Genomic DNA, 18975 nt, shown 5'->3' with positions numbered 1-18975 from the left:
GCCTGCCTTGCTCCATACAAAATGGAAAAGGGGGCAGTGGTGCTCACCTTACTTACAATATGTAGCCCACTGGTTGAGCACTCACCTGGAGATAGGCAATCCAGGTTCAAGTCCCCTCTCTGCCAGAAAGAGCGAAAGGATTTGAACAGAGGTCTCCCACCTTTCAGGTAGGTGCCCTAGCCACTCAGCTATGGGATATTCTGATGCTGGTGCACTCCATCAATATCACCTGTTGAAGCTGAACAAATAATGAGAGAGTCATTGGAGCAGGCAGATTGGGCCCTGGGTCTCCCATCCTCCCAGGTGGGTACCCTGAACTCTCTCTTTTTCTCTGGCCCAGTGACTATTCAAGTATTTATCCACAGTGGAACAGTTAGGCCTCATATTAGGCTTTGCATACGACTTAGGCAGCTGAATGCCTATCTTCCCCGATTCATGAATCATTCTGCGGCTTACGCAGTACAGGCACCTGGGCACCTAAAGGGAGGCAGCAGTGCATATACCCCAGGGTCGAATACTTGGGCACCTAGGGAACTTTTACAGAAGGAAGTTAGGTGACAAGTGAGCTTAGGCACCCACAGAGTTAGGTGGCAGCCAAGCAGGATTTTCATGAATCACAGTGGTGCTGGGCACAGAGACATAGGCACCTAATGCTGGAGTTTAAGCATCTAAGTTGCTTCACAGATCACACCCTTAGGTTTCTTATACAAGGAAGGAGAAGTCTGGCTCACACTGAGATATTTCTTTAGGATTTGTTACAAACTGGGTGACCAGAAGACAGACAAGGCTACACTGCAAGAGCGAGGGCATTAGATTGTGAGAGAACAAGCACCATTTTAATCTTTTTAGGGAAAGAATGAGTCTTCTTATGTGTGTGTATAATGTGGAGCACGCTGTGGGTGCTAATTTAAATGATAACATTTTCATCAATGATGTAGAAGTACATATAAAATCACTGCTGATAAATGTTGTGGGTGACATGAAGACTGGGAGAGTGGTAAATAATGAGGACAGGACAGTCAAACAGAGTGCTCTGGATCACTTGTTAAACTGGGTCCAGTTCAAACAAAATGGCTTTCAGTACAGCCAAATGCAAAGCTATTCACCTAGAATCAAGGAATGCAGGTCATACCTACAGAATGGGGGACTGTATGTTGGAAAGACATGATTCAAAAAAGGATTTAAGGGTCACAGTGGACAAACCTGAACATGAGGTCCTAAAGCAATGGTGTGTCAATTGGATATTGTGAAGGGGTGAACCCCACCATGGCAAGAAAGGATTAAGGGCCATTTAGGCACATTCATTCCCCCTGCCAGAGGCTGTTGGAAGCTAGAGGCCTCAGGAAGACTTAGGACAGGACTTGACACCAGAGCTGGGGAAAAGCAGTGAAACCACTGGGACCCAGGGCCCAGAAGATAGGTGGATACTTTGGACTCTGCTTAGATATTTTGTTACCCTAGAAGGGATTTAGACTAGCTACTTCTCAGCCAGAGAGCTGAGTAGTGTGCAAGATGGCCTGAAGAGGATGCTGGATATGAAAACTCCTGCTATATTGCCCCCTGACACAAGGGGGCACTCTTGAGATAAGAACGCACCATTACAGATGTATAATAAAAGGAGTAGTGAGGAGGTAACTTTACACCTGTACATGATGTTGGTGAGGCCAATACTGGAATTCTGTGTCAAGTTCTAATGTCCACATTTTAAAAAGATTATTGAAAAATTGCAGAGTGCAGAAAAGAGCCACAAATTGATTTGAGAGATGGAGAAAATGCCTGACAGTGAGAGACTTAGAGTTCAGTCTGTTTAGTTTATCAAAAAGAAGATTGAGAGGTGACTTAATTACAGTGCATAAGTACCTTCATGGGGAGAGTCAAAGAGGGTTATGCTCTCCTTCCTCACAACATTCAGCAAAGAAGCTAGGAAGGTCCAGTCCAGGCATGAGGAGCATCCAGATGATTTGAAATATATTAATCCCGGCAAAAAATCTGCTGGACTAATGTGTGTGGCTGCTGATTATTGCAGTGCTGATTGTTCCAGTGATCATCCCTAATGTCAACTTTTTATTGTGTTGCATTTACTTTTTCTGGAAAAATCCAATAAATTGAAAATATGAATTTATATTTTTAAACGGAAGACACCAAATATAGAAAATACCTTACCTCTGCGATTAACAGGGTCCTTAGCTACATATGCAACATAGTCTGTTGTATCCTGTAAAAAATAGATATACATATATATAATGAATATATGAATTTGCTTTTGGACTGTAACAAAAGAGCAAAGCATATCACATAAGCATTTCCCATGAAGTGATAGCCTGGTGGTGAGAGTGGGACAGATAGCTAACCCACCATTTTACACACAGCAATATGACTGAGTACACCCTCTGTATGGAATCACTCTGAAGGCCATGTTCGCAATAAGTTAACACTATGCCATCAATATCCACGGTTAAGCATGCTAGTCTGTAGCAGACTTCCAACATGGTTTCCCTGACCAGTGTGGACAGTTTTTGCAGTCCTTTCTTATATGTGAGTTTACCCATGATATAAAACCATGCTACAGACTAACTCTCAGGTAAACCTAACACCAGGATGCAAATAAAATAGGAATAAGGAAAAATAATTTTTTATTTTACATGTCTTCCAGGCTACTTTTTTATGTTTTGTGACTACCTTTAACTGATAAATAAGGCTAGGGAATGCTGGCCAGATAAGCAAATTCCTTTTTAAAAAGCTCTTCCATCTTGCCCTTAAACACAGCTAATGCTGGCATCTGTTCAATTTTAATGTGGACAGGGCCTAACTATGCCCTGTTGAGCACCATATTAATATCCTGTTTGAACACCTACAGCTGAGACATCTGGCAAGCACGTGCAAAAGCAACTCTTGTTTTATTCCAAAAACAACGTTTACAGGATTGGTTTTGATCCCGCTCACTCTGGTTTTACTCCATTGACTTCCAAAGCATTACCCTTAATTTACACCATTGCAAGGACCTCTTCCAAAGCCCTTGAAATCAGTTAAAAGACTCACATTGACATCAGAGGGTTTTGGATGAGGCCCCAATTGAGAGAAGACTCAGGGTCTTGTCCATGACACTCAATATCTAAAAGATTGCCGAAGCCATGAGTGGCGGGTAGCATAGGCAGGGGAAGGCTGTGCCTCCCCAAACAGCCTGGTATGGCCCAGCCCCTGTTCCACCCCGATGCCCCCTCCTGCCTGCTTCCAGTTTCCTTCCTGCTCTTCTGTGGCCAAGAGGCTGGGACCAATGTGCAAAAGGCCCGGGGCTGGGGGCACTGGGGTAGGGGGTGCTTCAGCTGTGCTGCTCGTATGCCCAGTGTGCTGGGGCTGCTCCAGCTATTCACGTAGCTGAAGTTGTGTATCTTAGATCAACCCCCCTACTAGTGTATACCAGGGCTGAGACTGTAGAACAAAATCGCACAGAAGTAAAAGGTATCAAAGACTTCAACACCTTCCGCTCCAAATGCAAGTCACACTTCTTCAATCTCGCCTACCGAAACAAAACATTATATTGCACACACAGTTCTTCTCCTGGGGAGAAGATGAGAGCAAGAACAAACCACATGTGGCAGATGTTAGTCCCTGTACCAGATATGGCAATTTCCTACAATATCCTTGGAAAAAAAACTTTAATGGGTTAAGTTTAAGTATCTTTTGAGTCCACTGTATTAAATGCAAAGGTTATGTATTATCATGGGCACGGATTGTATGCAACCTCTCAAGAGGCAGATACAATGTGAACCTTGGGAAGTGTCATGAACTTCAAAGAACTGTACTGAACAATGTGTAAGGCCTGGTCTACACTATGCGTTTAAATCGATTTAAAGAGCGTTAAATCGATTTAACGCTGTACCCGTCCACACTACAACGCCCTTTACATCGATATAAAGGGCTCTTTAAATCGATTTCTGTTCTCCACCCCGACGAGAGGAGTAGCGCTAAATTCGATATTATAACAATTCGGATTACAGTTAGTATGGATGGAAATCGACGTTATTGGCCTCTGGGCGGTATCCAGAGTGCACAACACTGACCGCTCTGGACGCAATCTGAACTCGGATGCAGTGGGCAGGTAAACAGGAAAAGCCCCGCGAACTTTTGAATTACATTTCCTGTTTGCCCAGCGTGGAGCTCTGATCAGCACGGGTGGCGATGCAGTCTCAAATCCAAAAAAGAGCTCCAGCATGGACCGTACGGGAGATACTAGATCTGATCGCTGTATGGGGAGACAAATCTGTTGTATCAGAGCTCCGTTACAGAACACGAAATGCCAAAGCGTTTGAAAAAAAATCTCCAGGATACACAGCGCTGCGTGGACAAGCGCGTAACGGGAAGCCAGAGACTCAAATGGACGGCTCGTGGGGGGGGGGTACTGAGGACTCCAGCTATCCCACAGTCCACAGCAGTCTCTGAAAAGTATTTGCATTCTTGGCTGAGCTCCCAATGTCTGTAGCTTCAAACACAGTGTCTGCGCTGGTTCAGGGAACAGCTCTCAGTTTCTTTCCCCCACCACCACATGAAAGAAAAGGGAAAGAAATCATTCCTTGACTACTTTCAATGTCACCCTATGTGTAACTGAATGCTGCTGGTAGATGCGATGCTGCAGCAGTGAAGAGCAGTATCTGCTCCTCTCCCCCTCCCGTGGTAGACGGTACAATATGACTGATATCCGTCGTCGCCATCAGCCCGTGAGTGCTCCTGGCTGCCCTGAGGTGAGGCTGGCCGGGGGCGCCTGGGTAAAAATGGGAATTGACTCCCAGTTACTCCCAGTAGATGGTCCAGAACGGCTGGTAACGTCTTCATCATAGCAACTGGGGCTGAACTTCATCAGCCCCCTCCCTTTCCTGTGTAAAGAAAAGATTCTGTACTGCCTGGACTGTCATAGCCCCGGGAGGCTGCTCCAAGTCTCTGTTTCTTTTCCTGCATTCTTTATAACTTCATGACCCAAATGGGGGGCGGGGCGGACACTGCCACGTAGCCCAGGAAGGTTGGGGGAGGAGGGAAGCAATGGGTGCGGTTGTTGAAGGGGCACCCCCGTGTGAATACTGACACACTGAGCAGCTGTTTTTACTGCTCTGATACACTGGTCCTCTAATACCACTTGCCCCTTTATCTTAGGCAGGACTAACTCTATTTTTAGAAACCATAAGGGAGGGGAGTTGACTCAGTCCCAAGTGAGTCAATCCCAATTTTGCTTTCAAAAAATGTTTTTCAGCCAGGGGCATCATGATAGCAGCGACAGTAACAGAGAGGGAGAGATAACCGTCATCTCATTGCAGTTTACTCCGGCAGTAGACGGTACAGAATGATCGGTAACCATCTCTGCTATCATTGCAAAAGCAAAAAACGTGAATGCTGCTGTGTAGCGCTGGAGTATCGCCTCTCTCTCCACGGCATCTCCAGTACACATACGGTGCCAGAAAAAAATAAAGCTGGACACGGCTCCATGGTTGCCGTGCTATGGGCATCTGCCAGGGCAATCCAGGAAAAACGGCGCGAAAGGATTGTCAGCTGATGTTTTCCCGAGGAAGGAATGACTGACAACATTTACCAGAACCCCCATGACAATTAAGATTCAACCCTGAATTCCAAGGGGCGGGGGGGAGACTGCGGGAACTATGGGATAGCTACGGAAGTGCTACCCACAACATATGCAACGCTTCAGAAATCGATGTTAGCCTCGGAGCATGGACGCACAACGCCGAATCACTGTGCCTTAGTGAGGCCGCCATGAAATCAAATTTATTAATATCAGTTTTATAAAACCGATTTTAGCAAATTCGATTTTATCCAGTAGTGTAGACATGGCCTAAGAATGGGCTTTTGGGGACAAACATTGTCAAGTGATTTACCTGAGGAATCTCTAAGGAGAGATGAATGCAAATTACCCATCTCCAGTTATACAAAAACCCAGCTCTTGAAAGTTCCACCCTGAGGAGAGGCCATTATCTGCAGATTTACCTGTTCTTGGAGTCTCAAGATCAAAGGCCCAAGCTGCATACAGAAAGACTAACCTGTTTTGTGGGGGTGGTAGTTCTGAGCTAAGATGTTATGAATTTGTGACCACAGAAGAGCTCCATTGCGGGGTTTGAAGCACTGACTCTTAACAAAGCCAGAAGAAATCATAGAATCACAGAATATCAGCGTTTGGAAGAGACCTTATAATCCTCAATTTGAACATTAGAGTTCAAATATAAGCGTACTCGCATGAAATCCTCTAAGCTTAATCTCCAGCTTAGATCTGATAGGCTGCCACCAGATCAGGAATGATAGGGCCTGATCCCCCCTTTCCTCTCTCTGGTGTCCCCAACCTCCCTTGGTGGGACACCCAGATTCCAAATCCCTTGGATGCTAAAAGCAGGGGAGAAAACCCTTCCCCCCTCCTTCCCAGGCTTGCCTCTTGGTCTAGCCGCGAGTATCAAGAAACCGGTTTCTCTGCTTCCCAAGAGATAAGCGTTCTCTTCCCTCAGGACAATTGAGATGCAAAATACCAACAGCTTGGCTTTGCCTTTCCCGTGCCTGCCTTCCCGTGAGGGAGACAGGTACCTGATACAGAGGTTTCACTTTCTCTGCCTTACTAGAAAAGAAACTTCCACAAGTTTTGAAAAAAGAAAGCTTTATAATAGAAAAAGAGACAATACAGACTAATAACTTGCATAAACATTTATACAGGCTCCTACTTAAGAAAATCTGAAGATACCCCAGTCTGATTTAAAAAATAGCCAATTTAAATAGACCAGCAATCACACATAGTAAGTACAAAAGCAAAGCATATCATAGCCGATTTTACTTTTGTTCCCGTTTGTACTCACTGCCCCTTAGTAGAATGAGAAGGAGATTGGAATCAGCAAGGTAGCTTGTTCCTCACAGCCGAGGAAGCAACAAAGACACAGCCATCCACATCTGTTCAATACAACACAAAGCTCCTCATAGCCGAATCACTTTGTTTTCCTTTGTACTTCCAGACTTTTGGTATAATATTTGAGATAAGAAAGAGTTAGAGGAAACCTTGTTTACTCACAGCCGAGAAAACAAAAAGACACCGAGATACAAATCCCGCCCTGACTTTAAACAATCCAGTTCTCTGATTGGTCCTCTGGTCAGGTGTTTGGTTACCCTTTCCAGGTAAAGAAACTTAACCCTTACCTTACCTATCTACTTATGACACCCCCCTTCAGGTAGTTGAAAGCAGCTATCAAATCCCCCTCATCTGTGAATCTGCAGACTAAAACAATCCCAGTTCCCCAGCCTTCGCTCATAAGTCATGTGCTCCCAGCTCCCTAATCATTTTTGGGTTGCCCTCGACTGGGACTCTTTCGAATTTTTCCACATTCCTTTCTTATAGTGTGGGGCCCAAAACTGGACACAGGGTGGACGCAGTACTCCAGATGTGACCTCACTAGTGCCAAATAGAGGGGAATAATCACTTCCCGCAATCTGCTGGCAGTGCTCCTACTAATGCAGTCCAGTATGCCATTAGCCTTCTTGGCAACAAGGACACACTGTTGACTTATATCCAGCTTCTCATCCACTGTAACCCCTAGGTCCTTTTTTGCAGAACTGCTTCCTAGCTATTCGGTCCCTAGTCTGTAACAGTGAATGAGATTCTTCCGTCCTAAGTGCAGGACTCTGCACTTCTCCTTGTTGAACCTCATCAGGTTTTTTGGTCCAGTCCTCTAATTTGTCTAGGTCCCTCTGTATCCTATCCCTACCCTCCAGTGTATCTACCACTGCTCCAAGTTCAGTGTAATCTGCAAACTTGCTGAAAGTGCAATCCACGCCATCCTCCAGATCATTAATGAAGATATTGAACAAAACCAGCCCCAGGACCAACCCTTGGGGCACTTCACTTGAAACTGGCTGCCAACTAGACATGGAGCCATTGATCACTACCCGTTGAGCCGACGATCTAGCCAGCTTTCTATCCACCTTATAGTCCAAATCATCCAGCCCATACTTCTTTAACTTGCTGGCAAGAATACTGTAGGAGACCATATCAAAAGCTTTGCTAAAGTCAAGGAATAACACATCCACTGCTTTCCCCTCAAGGAGTTGGGACGGATGAACTCTGGTAAACTTATTAGAATGTGTGTAGGTTCTTTTGTTTTATCTGTAATGCTTTCCCCTTAAGAATAAATGTGCTTGCGTAGAAGGAGTCAAGTAGTAACTTGTGACTGCTGGTAAGTCCAACTGTTCATATCCTCTGGAGAGAAAGCAAAATGCAGACTCTGGCCTGTTTACACAGTCTGGCTTGCTGAGAATATCACAGTGTAGGCAGGGAACTGTGCAGTCTCCAATAATCACTGTCAGGAGGGAGAGAGATGTGGGTCTCTTCCCAAAAGAGGTGATGGCTGAGGAGCTGAGAGTTTAGAGTGGGTGCCCTCAAGGGACCACTCTGAGGGAATACTGGTGCAATTGCCCTGAACTGTAACACTCACATCACTTAATGCACTACTGCAATGCACTCAGATACCACAGTGATGAAGGTAGTAAAAGAACGTGTATAGAACAGAACAGAATAGCCCTGTCTCTCTGTTCATGCATCTGTAATATTCCCAGTGACCTGATGTATGGGGAATGACTTTTGTGGGAGTGGTGGTGGATTTCCCTCCTGAAGAGGAAAGAAAACAATGAATACATTTATATTGGGATATATGCTAGGCTGGTTTGGTGTTTGGTGTATCAAGCAGTAATTAAGTTTAGCTGTGAGAGACAGGAACCACATGAGAAAGCTCTTCCTTTTATTTAAAGTTCTCCCAACTCGGAGCCTACTGTGACAAGCCTGCGGAATGTCAATGGATGCTCACACCTACCCTCCTCTCCACCCCCAGGATGAGATCATCATGCAGTGGCCTTGTTGTGTGAATGCCACTTTACAGTTCCACCAGCTCTTGTTGGCTCCTGTACTTGGTACGATTTGATTTCTCAGTGACTCAGTGGCATGACTTTCATCTCACTAAAACATTTGATAGACCTTGTTTATTTCAATTCAGATCTCTTACTGCTGTTGCTGGTAATGCTGTTTCCTGGTAAAACACTCTGCCAATGGGTGGGGGCGTTTCTAGGACTTAGCATGTGGGATGGCAGATGGGGTGACAAAAACTTTCCTATGGAGGCAGGCAACTGTACTAATCACACCTCTGCCCACTGCAGAAATTGTTCATTTCCAGTATCTATTGCAATCTGTGGTATTTCAGAGGTGCTGTTGATCAATTTTTTACTCCCTGAATTATTATTTTACCATAGCCCAAATTTATCCCTGCTGTATCCCCATTGAGTTTAGGAGAGTTACATCATGGATGAATTTGACCCATTTAGCATATTGATAACAGTCAGTTTGCAAACATTTCAAGGATATTTTGCGCTGAAGAGCTGGTGCAGTTAACTCATCTTGCAGTTGAGGTGGGAGAGCTATTTCATAGAGAGGGCGATATGTGCCATGTAAGTGGACCTGTCCCTGACAACAGGGACTGGGTAGATCGATCTAGAGTAAATGCTTTCAAGACTCAGGAGAGACTTTTACTGTTTTGAGATTCTCTCAATTCTCATAGATAGGACATATTCTGAAGCGTATTTAGTATGAAATTGGGAGGATAGCTCAAACAAATATGTAGATAAGTAAAAAGCCCAGATCTGCCTTCTGAATTGAATGTGAGTTGCACAGAGGCATCGAAGAGGAAAACTAAACATGGCAAGTGTAGAAATGCAGAACTGGGCTTCTCCTAAAAGACACATCCTCTCCTCAAACATATGAGTGGAATGGACATATCTGATGGCAGTATTTGGTTCTCCATTTTCATAAGATAGAGTTGAGGAGAAAGAAAGGGAAAAAAAAGGTACCTGGACCTAGCAGGCTAGAAATACAGCTACATCCTCAGTCCTTTACTCCAGGAAGGGCAAAATGGATAACAATCAAGGTGAAAAGTAAAAGGATATCCATATGAAAATACCGTGCTTACTTTGAAAACCACAGGGTCCTACTTACAGGATTTATAAGATTTATATGAAATGCTCTAGACCCTTTGACACTTTTCCTGACACTCATTTCATATGGGAGGATTTGTGACTGCCTGTCAGTGGTTTCCCTCAAAAAGAGTTTGATGGCAACAGTCCAGAAGAGCTTACAAAATAAGAAACAGAAGCTATCATGCTATATTTTCCTTTGAGTAAGACATGAGATAAATCCTGGCATAAGGTCCTCCTATAGCAATACTTATGGGAAAAAATGACTAAAGAAATGCTTACCGGATCACCTCCAGAGGCAAAGGAAATAGACTGCATATGATGATTTGCTATGATCTGTTTGGATCAGAAAAAAAAACAAAAGTATGAGTCAGTAGATTCTCTTTTGCAGAGAGGTAGTCATGCGTCTGACAAAGTGGGTATTCACCCACGAAAGCTTAAGCTCCAATACATTTGTTAGTCTAAAAGGTGCCACAGGACTCTTTGTTGCTTTCTGAAAATATAGTTTCCTGAAGTTATTTTGGAGAAACTTTAATCTGTTGAAGTGAGTTTTTGTCACAGGTAGTGATGAATGTAACAAAAGGGTACATTTCACCCAAAATACAGAGCTTCGATATCCTGCATGGCTACAGAGGGCAAATGTTAGGGGTTTCCATAACCCCTGCGGATTTGAACATTGTGGACACCAGATAGGCTCTCAGGCTCAATGAGGTTAACTGTCAGAGCAGTGGAGGTCATAGAGAGAGGCATTCCCTGAGCTGACTAATTTTCCTTTCCCCTTTTTTCCCTGCACCTGAAAGACCATGCCTAGCAGTACCTCCCTCTTGAGAAAAAGGCTGTCTCTTGGACTTCCTTCTCTGAGTCAGAAAGGGTCATTAGAGAATAAGGTGAAGTCTTCCTCCATGTAATGCATGCTGCCTTCATAATACTTCCAGCCCCATCTGCTCACCCAACTATAACCTTTAAATAGATCTTTCATTATTTTTGTTCTCAGTGGATGACTGTATTCCTCTATCCCCAAGGAAGGGTTTCTCTCCCCACTATTGCTCAAAGACCTGCATCACAGCGGTCTTTGTACCAGGAGAACTGAACAGTAATTCACTCCACGTCTCAGTGTCACTCCTAACTAACATGGTCAACTCAATGGAGTGACTCAACTGGTCCCTTACCTCCCTACTCCAAACTAAAAAGGTTGTTTTTCCATTCTCTCCAGTCCAAAGCTGATCCATGAATAAGAGACTAGCAACAAGAATCAAGCCTGTCTTTCTTGGATAGCACCATAAAGAACTAATCACAAAACCACTTGGCCAACCTTGCTTTCAGTATTCTGAAAGGTATGCCGCAGAAAGCAGACCACATTTTTATACATTCCAGGAATGTTCTCTGTGGTAATCCAACACTCCTAGTGTAAACCAGAAAGGAAGGAGACCTCCACCAGAGTGCTGGTTTGTCAAAGACCCCTTCATTTCCCAGTCCTCCATCATCATAGCAAGTGTAGTGAATATAGATACACATGATATCAGTCATCTCTTCTATTTCCAGTTAAATGAGACTATATTGTAGAGAGAAGCCAAAACATTTGGGGTTGACCCTCAGCTGGTGTGAATCAGCATAGCTCCATTGACATCCCCAAATCTCTGCTGCTTTACACAGAGCTGAGGCTCTGGCCCTTTATTTAAAATGCCTTCAGTTTTTGGTACATTTTGCAGATGGGTCATACTAAGGGAAGGCTCCTTGTGCCAGTAGTGAAAGCTGGAGACAACTGCCCTGATAAAAAGTACTATCAAATTCTTTAATAATGGTCCAAAACACTACAACATGCCATAGTGCTGCTATTCCACTGCTTGAGCTAGTCCTGTAGAGGACTGCAGCAGCTTATCTATAAGATGGTGGGGAAAAGACAAATAAAAAGTAAGAAATCTTTCAGGTGTGTGTGTATGTTTCTAGTTTATTTTTTATCTTGTGGCAAAGCAAGTTTTTTTTTCTTGCTGTATCTAGGCACACCTAGGGATGTAGCTCACAGCAAATAGCACAGCAGTGATTATGCAACACTATCAGCTTTCTCTATATACATAGCGAGCAAGTTTTTTTCTCATCTCATACATCATTCACAACCCACTGCAGTGATTCCCCAAATTCAGTATATACCTTCAGCACAAAGGAGAAGAATAAAGAGGTTGATTGACACAGGCTTCCTTCTTCTGAAAGGCAGACATTTCACTGAAGTGCAAACCCCCCAAAGCAGGATTTTTAACATCACCTTATGAATAGAATGCCTTCTAAAACAATACATAGAGAAAGAAAAGAAAAACCACGGGGGACAGGCATTCATCTCTGTAGATTGGTCAGAACCAAAATACCTCCACCCAAACACAGCCCAAGTTTGGAACCGGACCTTTTTCTGCCAGAAAAAGCCATTTCACATTGTAAAGTGGACCTTTTGAGAGGTAATGACAGAATTACTGTGAAAACATGATTTTCACCAATCTATGTTAAATGTGTAACCAAACTAATTAATCTATTGCACTTTACATTTGCATTCCTTTTTTTATTTGATAAAGAAATAACACTTAAAGCACAGGAGCATTTTATCAAGTAGCAAACATTACACGATATGCTCTTTATCAATGGACTTAGAGATTTTTATACACAAACCTGTTTTGAATCAGGAGTCATTAGATTTAAGCTGGTGGTGGAAATATTCAGAGTTATGTTCATTCCTGCAAACTGAAGATTGCTCTTTCCCAAGACGCTAGAGAGAACTTTGCTTGGTGGCTGTGAAGTAAAGTAATACATTGTAGTTGATTCGCGATGATAACTCACTGTAATGATTGCTAAACTGTATTATACTGTTCAGTCACTTGGGGACACTGTAACAAACCCCATTTAAGCTAACCTCAGCCATTCCTGGCAGTTCATTAAAGGATCCTATAGAAGGCTCACATCTGGTGTACCTCTGCGAAGGGAGCTCTGTAGCCCGTCTGTACCCAGTATCTAATGGCAGCCCTCCAACCTCCCCGTACAAGGTGTACATATCACACTTCATGCAGGCTCAGCTGACACCTTAAGAGCTGCTTTTCAACAATGACAACTTTTACTCTACACTAGTGATCACTTCCTTTGGGCAGCTACTTTTCTCTGTAGGTCATTCCTCATAACACAATTAACAAAATGGTGAAAGCATAAGTGTGGAATATAGCGTCAAACCCCAGGTTGCAAAGCATTATTACTGTGCAATAGTCAGTGGGGATCAAACCCTGGACTTACAACACCAAAAGCACATAGTCTTAATATTTGAGATGAAGGAATAACTTTGTTAGCTATAAGTAAGTAACAAAGCCTTATTCTCATTAGCGACAGAAGGAGCTATAACTGCATACACTAAGCCAGTGTACTTCACATAGGAGATGTTTTTATTCATATGTAATAAATCCATATTACAGACTAGAGATGAGAATTGGCCCTAGCCATGTAAATTAAGATATATGAGTCACCATGAAGACAGGGTGGGGCACGGACCTGCAAAAGTTCGTGTGTTTTTTGTTGCTGTTGTTAAGATTTAGCTGAAGTGCTGTTACCAGCACCCTTTCCCTTTTAAAAGCAGTATTAGCAAGTACTGAGAGAATGCAGAATTGGTCAACGCTATGCTCAGCTGATGCAGCAACTCATGGTGTCGGATGCCATCAGGTGGTCGAGGGACATCTACATAGAACACATCACCGGACAACAGCAATACCAGGAGGAATGAGCTGGAGTGCCAATGAGAAGCACAGTCAGGAAAGTAACTGAAATACTCTCCTCGTGGATTTTATTTTCTAAATGTACAACCTACCTAATTCTCAATTACTGTGGGTCAATCTCCACTCATTGATATATTTTGCTTTCCACAACCAAATCTCTACAATTTTTCATGAGTGATGTACCCAAGTATTCAGATTCTAATCTCTAAACAAGAGATACTGCTCTTAGACATACTGATTCAGCAAGATGGCTCATTGGGCTCTAGGAACTTCTTTTCATCCGTTTTCCCAGTGTTATTTTGTAGCATTGTGTTTTTCAAGAAAAAAGACGTTTGCCTTTCTTTTACTTTCTAAATAAAAACCCCTATTAAAAAGGCTGAATATGGAAGATATTCTCTGAAAAAACAGTTCTGTTTTGAAGCAGATTCCGTTGTCACTGGGGTATGTGTTGTTTTAGTGTTTGCATAGTGGGAGTTAAATACAGTACACTCATTGTGACCATGAGAGCTAAATATATATTACATGGGTCTCAGCTACAAGAAAAAGGCGACATTCAGCCAGGACGTGAGTTCTTGTTCTGAACCCTACCTTATATATTCTATTTCTGTTGATAGTACAGCAGTTATCCATTTCAGATACAAGCTCATGTGTCAGAAGTAGATAGGTAAGGTAAGGGTTAATTTTCTTTTCCTGTAAAGGGGGAACAAAGAGAACAAAACCACCGACCAGAGACCATCAGGAACTTTTGGGTTAAGTCGAGTGCGGAATTGTATACTCAGGGTCTTTGTTTCTTCGGCTGTGGAGTAAACAAGTTTCTCCTTTTAACTCATCTTATCTCAATAAGTTTTCCTAAACATCTGTGAAGCTACAAAGAAAGCATAAAGAGAAAGTTTCGAGGCTATGATGAGCTCTGTGTTGTATTTACATGATGTTGATGTGGGGACTGGTTTTTAAATCGGGCTATGCTTTTAAATCACACGTGCTTTATTCATATTTATCTTATAAGAAGAGCCTGACTTTGAGTTTTCTAATGCAAGATTATTGTTATTATATTTTCTTTCTTTTTTCTTTATCCTATAAAACGTATTTCTTTTTAAACCTTGTGAAGTTTCTTTTCCTGTTGAGGCAAGAGGGGGAGGGAAAACCCAAAACTCTGTTGTCTCACCTTACCTATTGTTCCCGCCTCGACCAGGGCGCAGAGGATAAATGCTACAGACAAGGGAGGGGGAATCTCCTTGTGTGCTAGCTGTGATTAGCTGTGAATGCATAGCCTCGGGGACGCTAGATTGCCTCTCCGGTTGTATTCAAAGAGTGAAGTCTAGTCTCGCACCGGCTAACCCAGGGAAGGGGGGGAAGCTGGGAGAGAAGAGAGGGAGACCCAGGGCTCTGGGTCTTGGGGGTCCCCCAGGGGAAGGTTGGGGTGACTCGGGGGGGGGTACTAGGAACCCCAATAGTCCTAGTTGGTGGCAGCGAGAAAATATCCAAGCAGGTAGTGAGCTTGGGGGAGTTTCAGGTAAGCCCCCAGATTTTGGACGCTAAAGTCCAGATCTGGGACAGGAGGCTTTATTACATCATGTCACTGCAAACTAGACTTCCTAAGAGCTAAACTGTGGCTTTGCTGCAAGCCCTGACTCAGGGGCAGTTCACAGTTGTGCTGCTCCAGAGGTAGAGCCGGGATCGTACGGGCACCATCTCAGAGTCACGATATGGTCTCTGGCTGGTTCTTTCCTCGCTCCAGGAAAGCAACAGTTTGTGTCAGCCGTATACCTAGCACAGTGTACTTCCCCCTTTGCTGTGGCCAATAACGTGAGGGCAGAGCCAAGATTCCAGCCACTTCCCTGCCCAGCTATGCTACTAGCCATGATATGGATATCCCAGGCAGGGAAGGAAGGAGTACCCTTACACTCCCTTACTTTGAACTTCTATGAGCGATGTTGACTGGCAGGACAGTAGGTGCAATCTACAGTGGCTGCACATAGATAAGACTTTGGAAGATTCTGCACCTGCAGTTCTCAGGCTGACTTAAACACACCTGCCCACTGTGTCCGGTTTCCGCTATACTGAACTAAGGAAATATGGGTCACTGACAAGAAAAAGAAAAATACCTTTCTTTTTTTGAAGGCTGCTTTGGCTCCAGGTACTGCTTCACAAACACGGCTGATTGCTTCCCTGTGGAGACAGAAAATAAGCTTTATAGCAAATGGAAGTGTTGGTTTCTTCATTATATGTTCAAATTGCACTGAAGGGGAATATTTGACAACTTTGTTCTTTATGGCATTCAATCACAAGAGAAGACCCAATAACTAGTGAGTCAATTAGTTCTTTTCTCACTAATAAAGAGATCATCTCTAATCAGCCTTAAAACAGACTCAATTTTTTTAAAAAAATACAGCCTGCCAAAAACATTTCCCTACTACCGTCCTGCCCAAATGTGGAATTTTCTCCAAATTTGGACTACTCTGCTCTGAGGTACAATATTCATTTTTGGTTCAAGGTGTAATAACTGGAGAACCGTCAAGGATAAAAATTGATTCTATATACCACTGGAGAGCTGGTATATGCTGCACGTCTCATTTTTTTTATCCTAGTGAGATATCAGGTCTTAAAACAATGCTACTCTTAATTATTAACCACCGTTTGAGACCATTTTTAACATTTGAATTTATTTTGGGTGTTTTTCTAAGTTTAGAACATAGAGACAATTATTTTCCTCCCCCTCTGAGGCTTTTGCAGAGCCAAGCCAGCCTGGTTTCACATAGTATCAAAACTCTCTAAAATATTTCTGCAGTCATTTTGCTGCAAAACGTATGTTGTAAAGAAAATATATGAGAGTGTTGTGGTGTAAGGATTTTACTGGTATTTGTTCATCATGACCCACATAACTTGTGGCATTACCATACCACTACAAATATCTTTATATCACAAACATTATGGGTTTTTTTCTAATCAGACTTATGTCATTGGTAAATTAATGCTGACAGGCTACGTGAAAGAAACATACGCTCAGGAGGAATTTGAATGAAGAATATGATTGTATTTCAAAATGAAATTTTGCTGATCATGCAGCTGCAGGTGAATGTCTTGAGGCCCTCTCGGTTTTAAACAATAGGTCAAATGCAACAACCAAATTGTTAATTCTTGAAAATACATAAACTTGCATGCACAGTCCTTCTTAGTCATGTTAATATCAATGCTGTAATGGACCAGCCTCGATTGATGCAATACATTGTAATGGCTCCACTGGGACTGTTAAAGATAATTGCAAAATATTCTTTAACAGTATTAAATATTGAGGGAGATTTCAAATTAGTAACAGAATAGTATGTGTATACTTCCAAATGGACAAATGACATTTATTTTACACAACCAAATATTTTTTAAAATAACAAAATTGAAGGGAACCCACCACAAACTCAAAAGCCCACAGAGCCAGAAATAACCAAAATCTCAAAGCCAAGCTAAAGGATCATTAAAAACCAAAATATTTCTTTAACTCTACCTTGACACAATATCTGTGTTACTGTTTCAACCCATAGTCTATGTGAATGTATGTGATCAGTGTGCATATGGGAGCGGCTGCACATGTATGTGCAAGCACAGACAGACAATGGCCTAACAAATGAAGTTATTGATTTATTATGGAGGAATCAGTAGTGACTCCATAGTTAAGATTGGGGTGTGCACAGAAACAAAAATTTGGCCACTTTTGGAGGGGCACTTGCTGTACCTCCCCCCAGCCTAAGGCGCTGGCTCCCCTCTACCCCTCATAGCCCTGGGGCCTGTGGCGCTCGCTCTCCACTGGTGGCTAGAGGAGCAAGCTCTTCCCCTCCTCCCCCATGGCCCCAGGGCTGGAGGAGCTGGCTCTCCTCCCCTCCCCCTGCGGCCTGTGGAGTTGGAGCTCACTCTCCCTGCCCCAGAGGAGTTCTGTACCTGGTTTTGTTGACTGGGGGGTGGTGCCTCTGCTTGCCTCCCTTGCGCATGCCCCTGGTTAAAATTGTGTGGCACTTCTCACCTAGGGCCCAATCCAACGAACCTGAAGTCAGTGGAAAGGCTCCCATTAACTTCAACAGATTTTGGATCAAGCCCTTAAAGCAAGACTAAATCCCTCCATTTCACTGACCAATGATTGAATTTAGTCTCCAAATCTACCCCAGTTCAGAACCTCGATGAATTTTCTGCAATGTGTTTTGTGTAAAATTGTTACTAACTCTCCCAGATACAGCAGTTAACAATCAGGCCAATTGGCAAATGAGACCTACCATGACTCACAAGCACAGTACAACACAACACCCCACTCCTAGACATCATCCCTGCACCTCAAACAGAGGCTACTTTTGAAAATTTAATGTCAGACAGAAAAAATATTCCGCTTGTTCATAACATGTGTTTTTATTAACCCCAGAACAAGCCAACAAACACACCTATGATCCAGTGCTGCCTCCTTAGCCCTGCTGCCCAGCCATGAGCACCCCGGCTCCTCAGTTAGGCTTCCAGCAAGCCCTGGATCCTGCAAAAACAGTGAGGAAGACTGGGCAGCAGCTGGGAGTCCTTCTCCCTCGCCCATGGCAGGCTCCTCAGATTTATTCTCCATCCCTTCCCAGTGTGCTTCAGAGCTGGTTTGGGCAGTTCTTCAGCTACTCATCCACTCTGACTGCAGAGATACAAACTGTGCTTATCAGGTACATTTTCCTGCAACTCTCCCTGATTGCTCTCACAATCTCCCAGCTACTATCAGCAACAGAAGGCATAGAGGGGGCAGGGAGAGTTTGCAGGCAAATTTTCCTGACAAGTGCAGCATGCATCTTTGCATTGGAGACATCTCCATCTCGGATGCTGAGCTGGGGTTGGCACTTCTTACGTTGCCTGGCCTCTCTGCCAGCCAGCTACTGAGTGTCAAGAGAGGAGCCCTACACTAAGGAAACTCAGTCCATCCATCAGATTGGGAATCCTGCTGGCTACCCTTATCAGGTCTGAAGTTGGGGAAGTGAATGTACTGGAATAAGAGGAAGAAACCTAGCTTGAAGGATTGGCCGGCTGTATCACCAGTCTGCCGTTGGAACAGCCAGCCAATTGAAGCACTGCACACTTTGGCTGGGAAGTGGAACTGGAAAGGGGGATAGAGAACAGCTGGGGAGCCAGGATGCATATCAGCTTAGGCAGTAATAACACACTGCAGACTTCCAACTGCAGGTACATCTGTCCATAAAACACCTTAACTTTGCTGAGCTTGGAGTTGAGGTTGCGT

General features: G+C 43.6%; 1 protein-coding gene across 1 annotated transcript in view; it reads right to left on the bottom strand.

Annotated features, from left to right (window-relative positions):
- The window catches only part of SHC3 (SHC adaptor protein 3), a 76186-nt gene that overhangs the window by 16949 nt on the left and 40262 nt on the right, over positions 1-18975 (bottom strand). The window contains exons 3-6 of the mRNA XM_032772366.2: positions 15836-15899; positions 12646-12765; positions 10273-10326; positions 2164-2215 (exon numbers count right to left, since the gene is read on the bottom strand). Coding sequence (XP_032628257.1) covers positions 2164-2215; positions 10273-10326; positions 12646-12765; positions 15836-15899 — 290 coding nt within the window. The remainder of the gene's footprint in view (positions 1-2163; positions 2216-10272; positions 10327-12645; positions 12766-15835; positions 15900-18975) is intronic.

The sequence above is a fragment of the Chelonoidis abingdonii genome, chromosome 6 (genome assembly GCF_003597395.2).
Source record: "Chelonoidis abingdonii isolate Lonesome George chromosome 6, CheloAbing_2.0, whole genome shotgun sequence".
In the NCBI taxonomy this organism is placed as follows: Eukaryota; Metazoa; Chordata; order Testudines; family Testudinidae; genus Chelonoidis; species Chelonoidis abingdonii.
The sequence above is the reverse complement of the archived record's forward strand: the minus strand, read 5'-3'. Positions and strand labels throughout refer to the sequence as shown.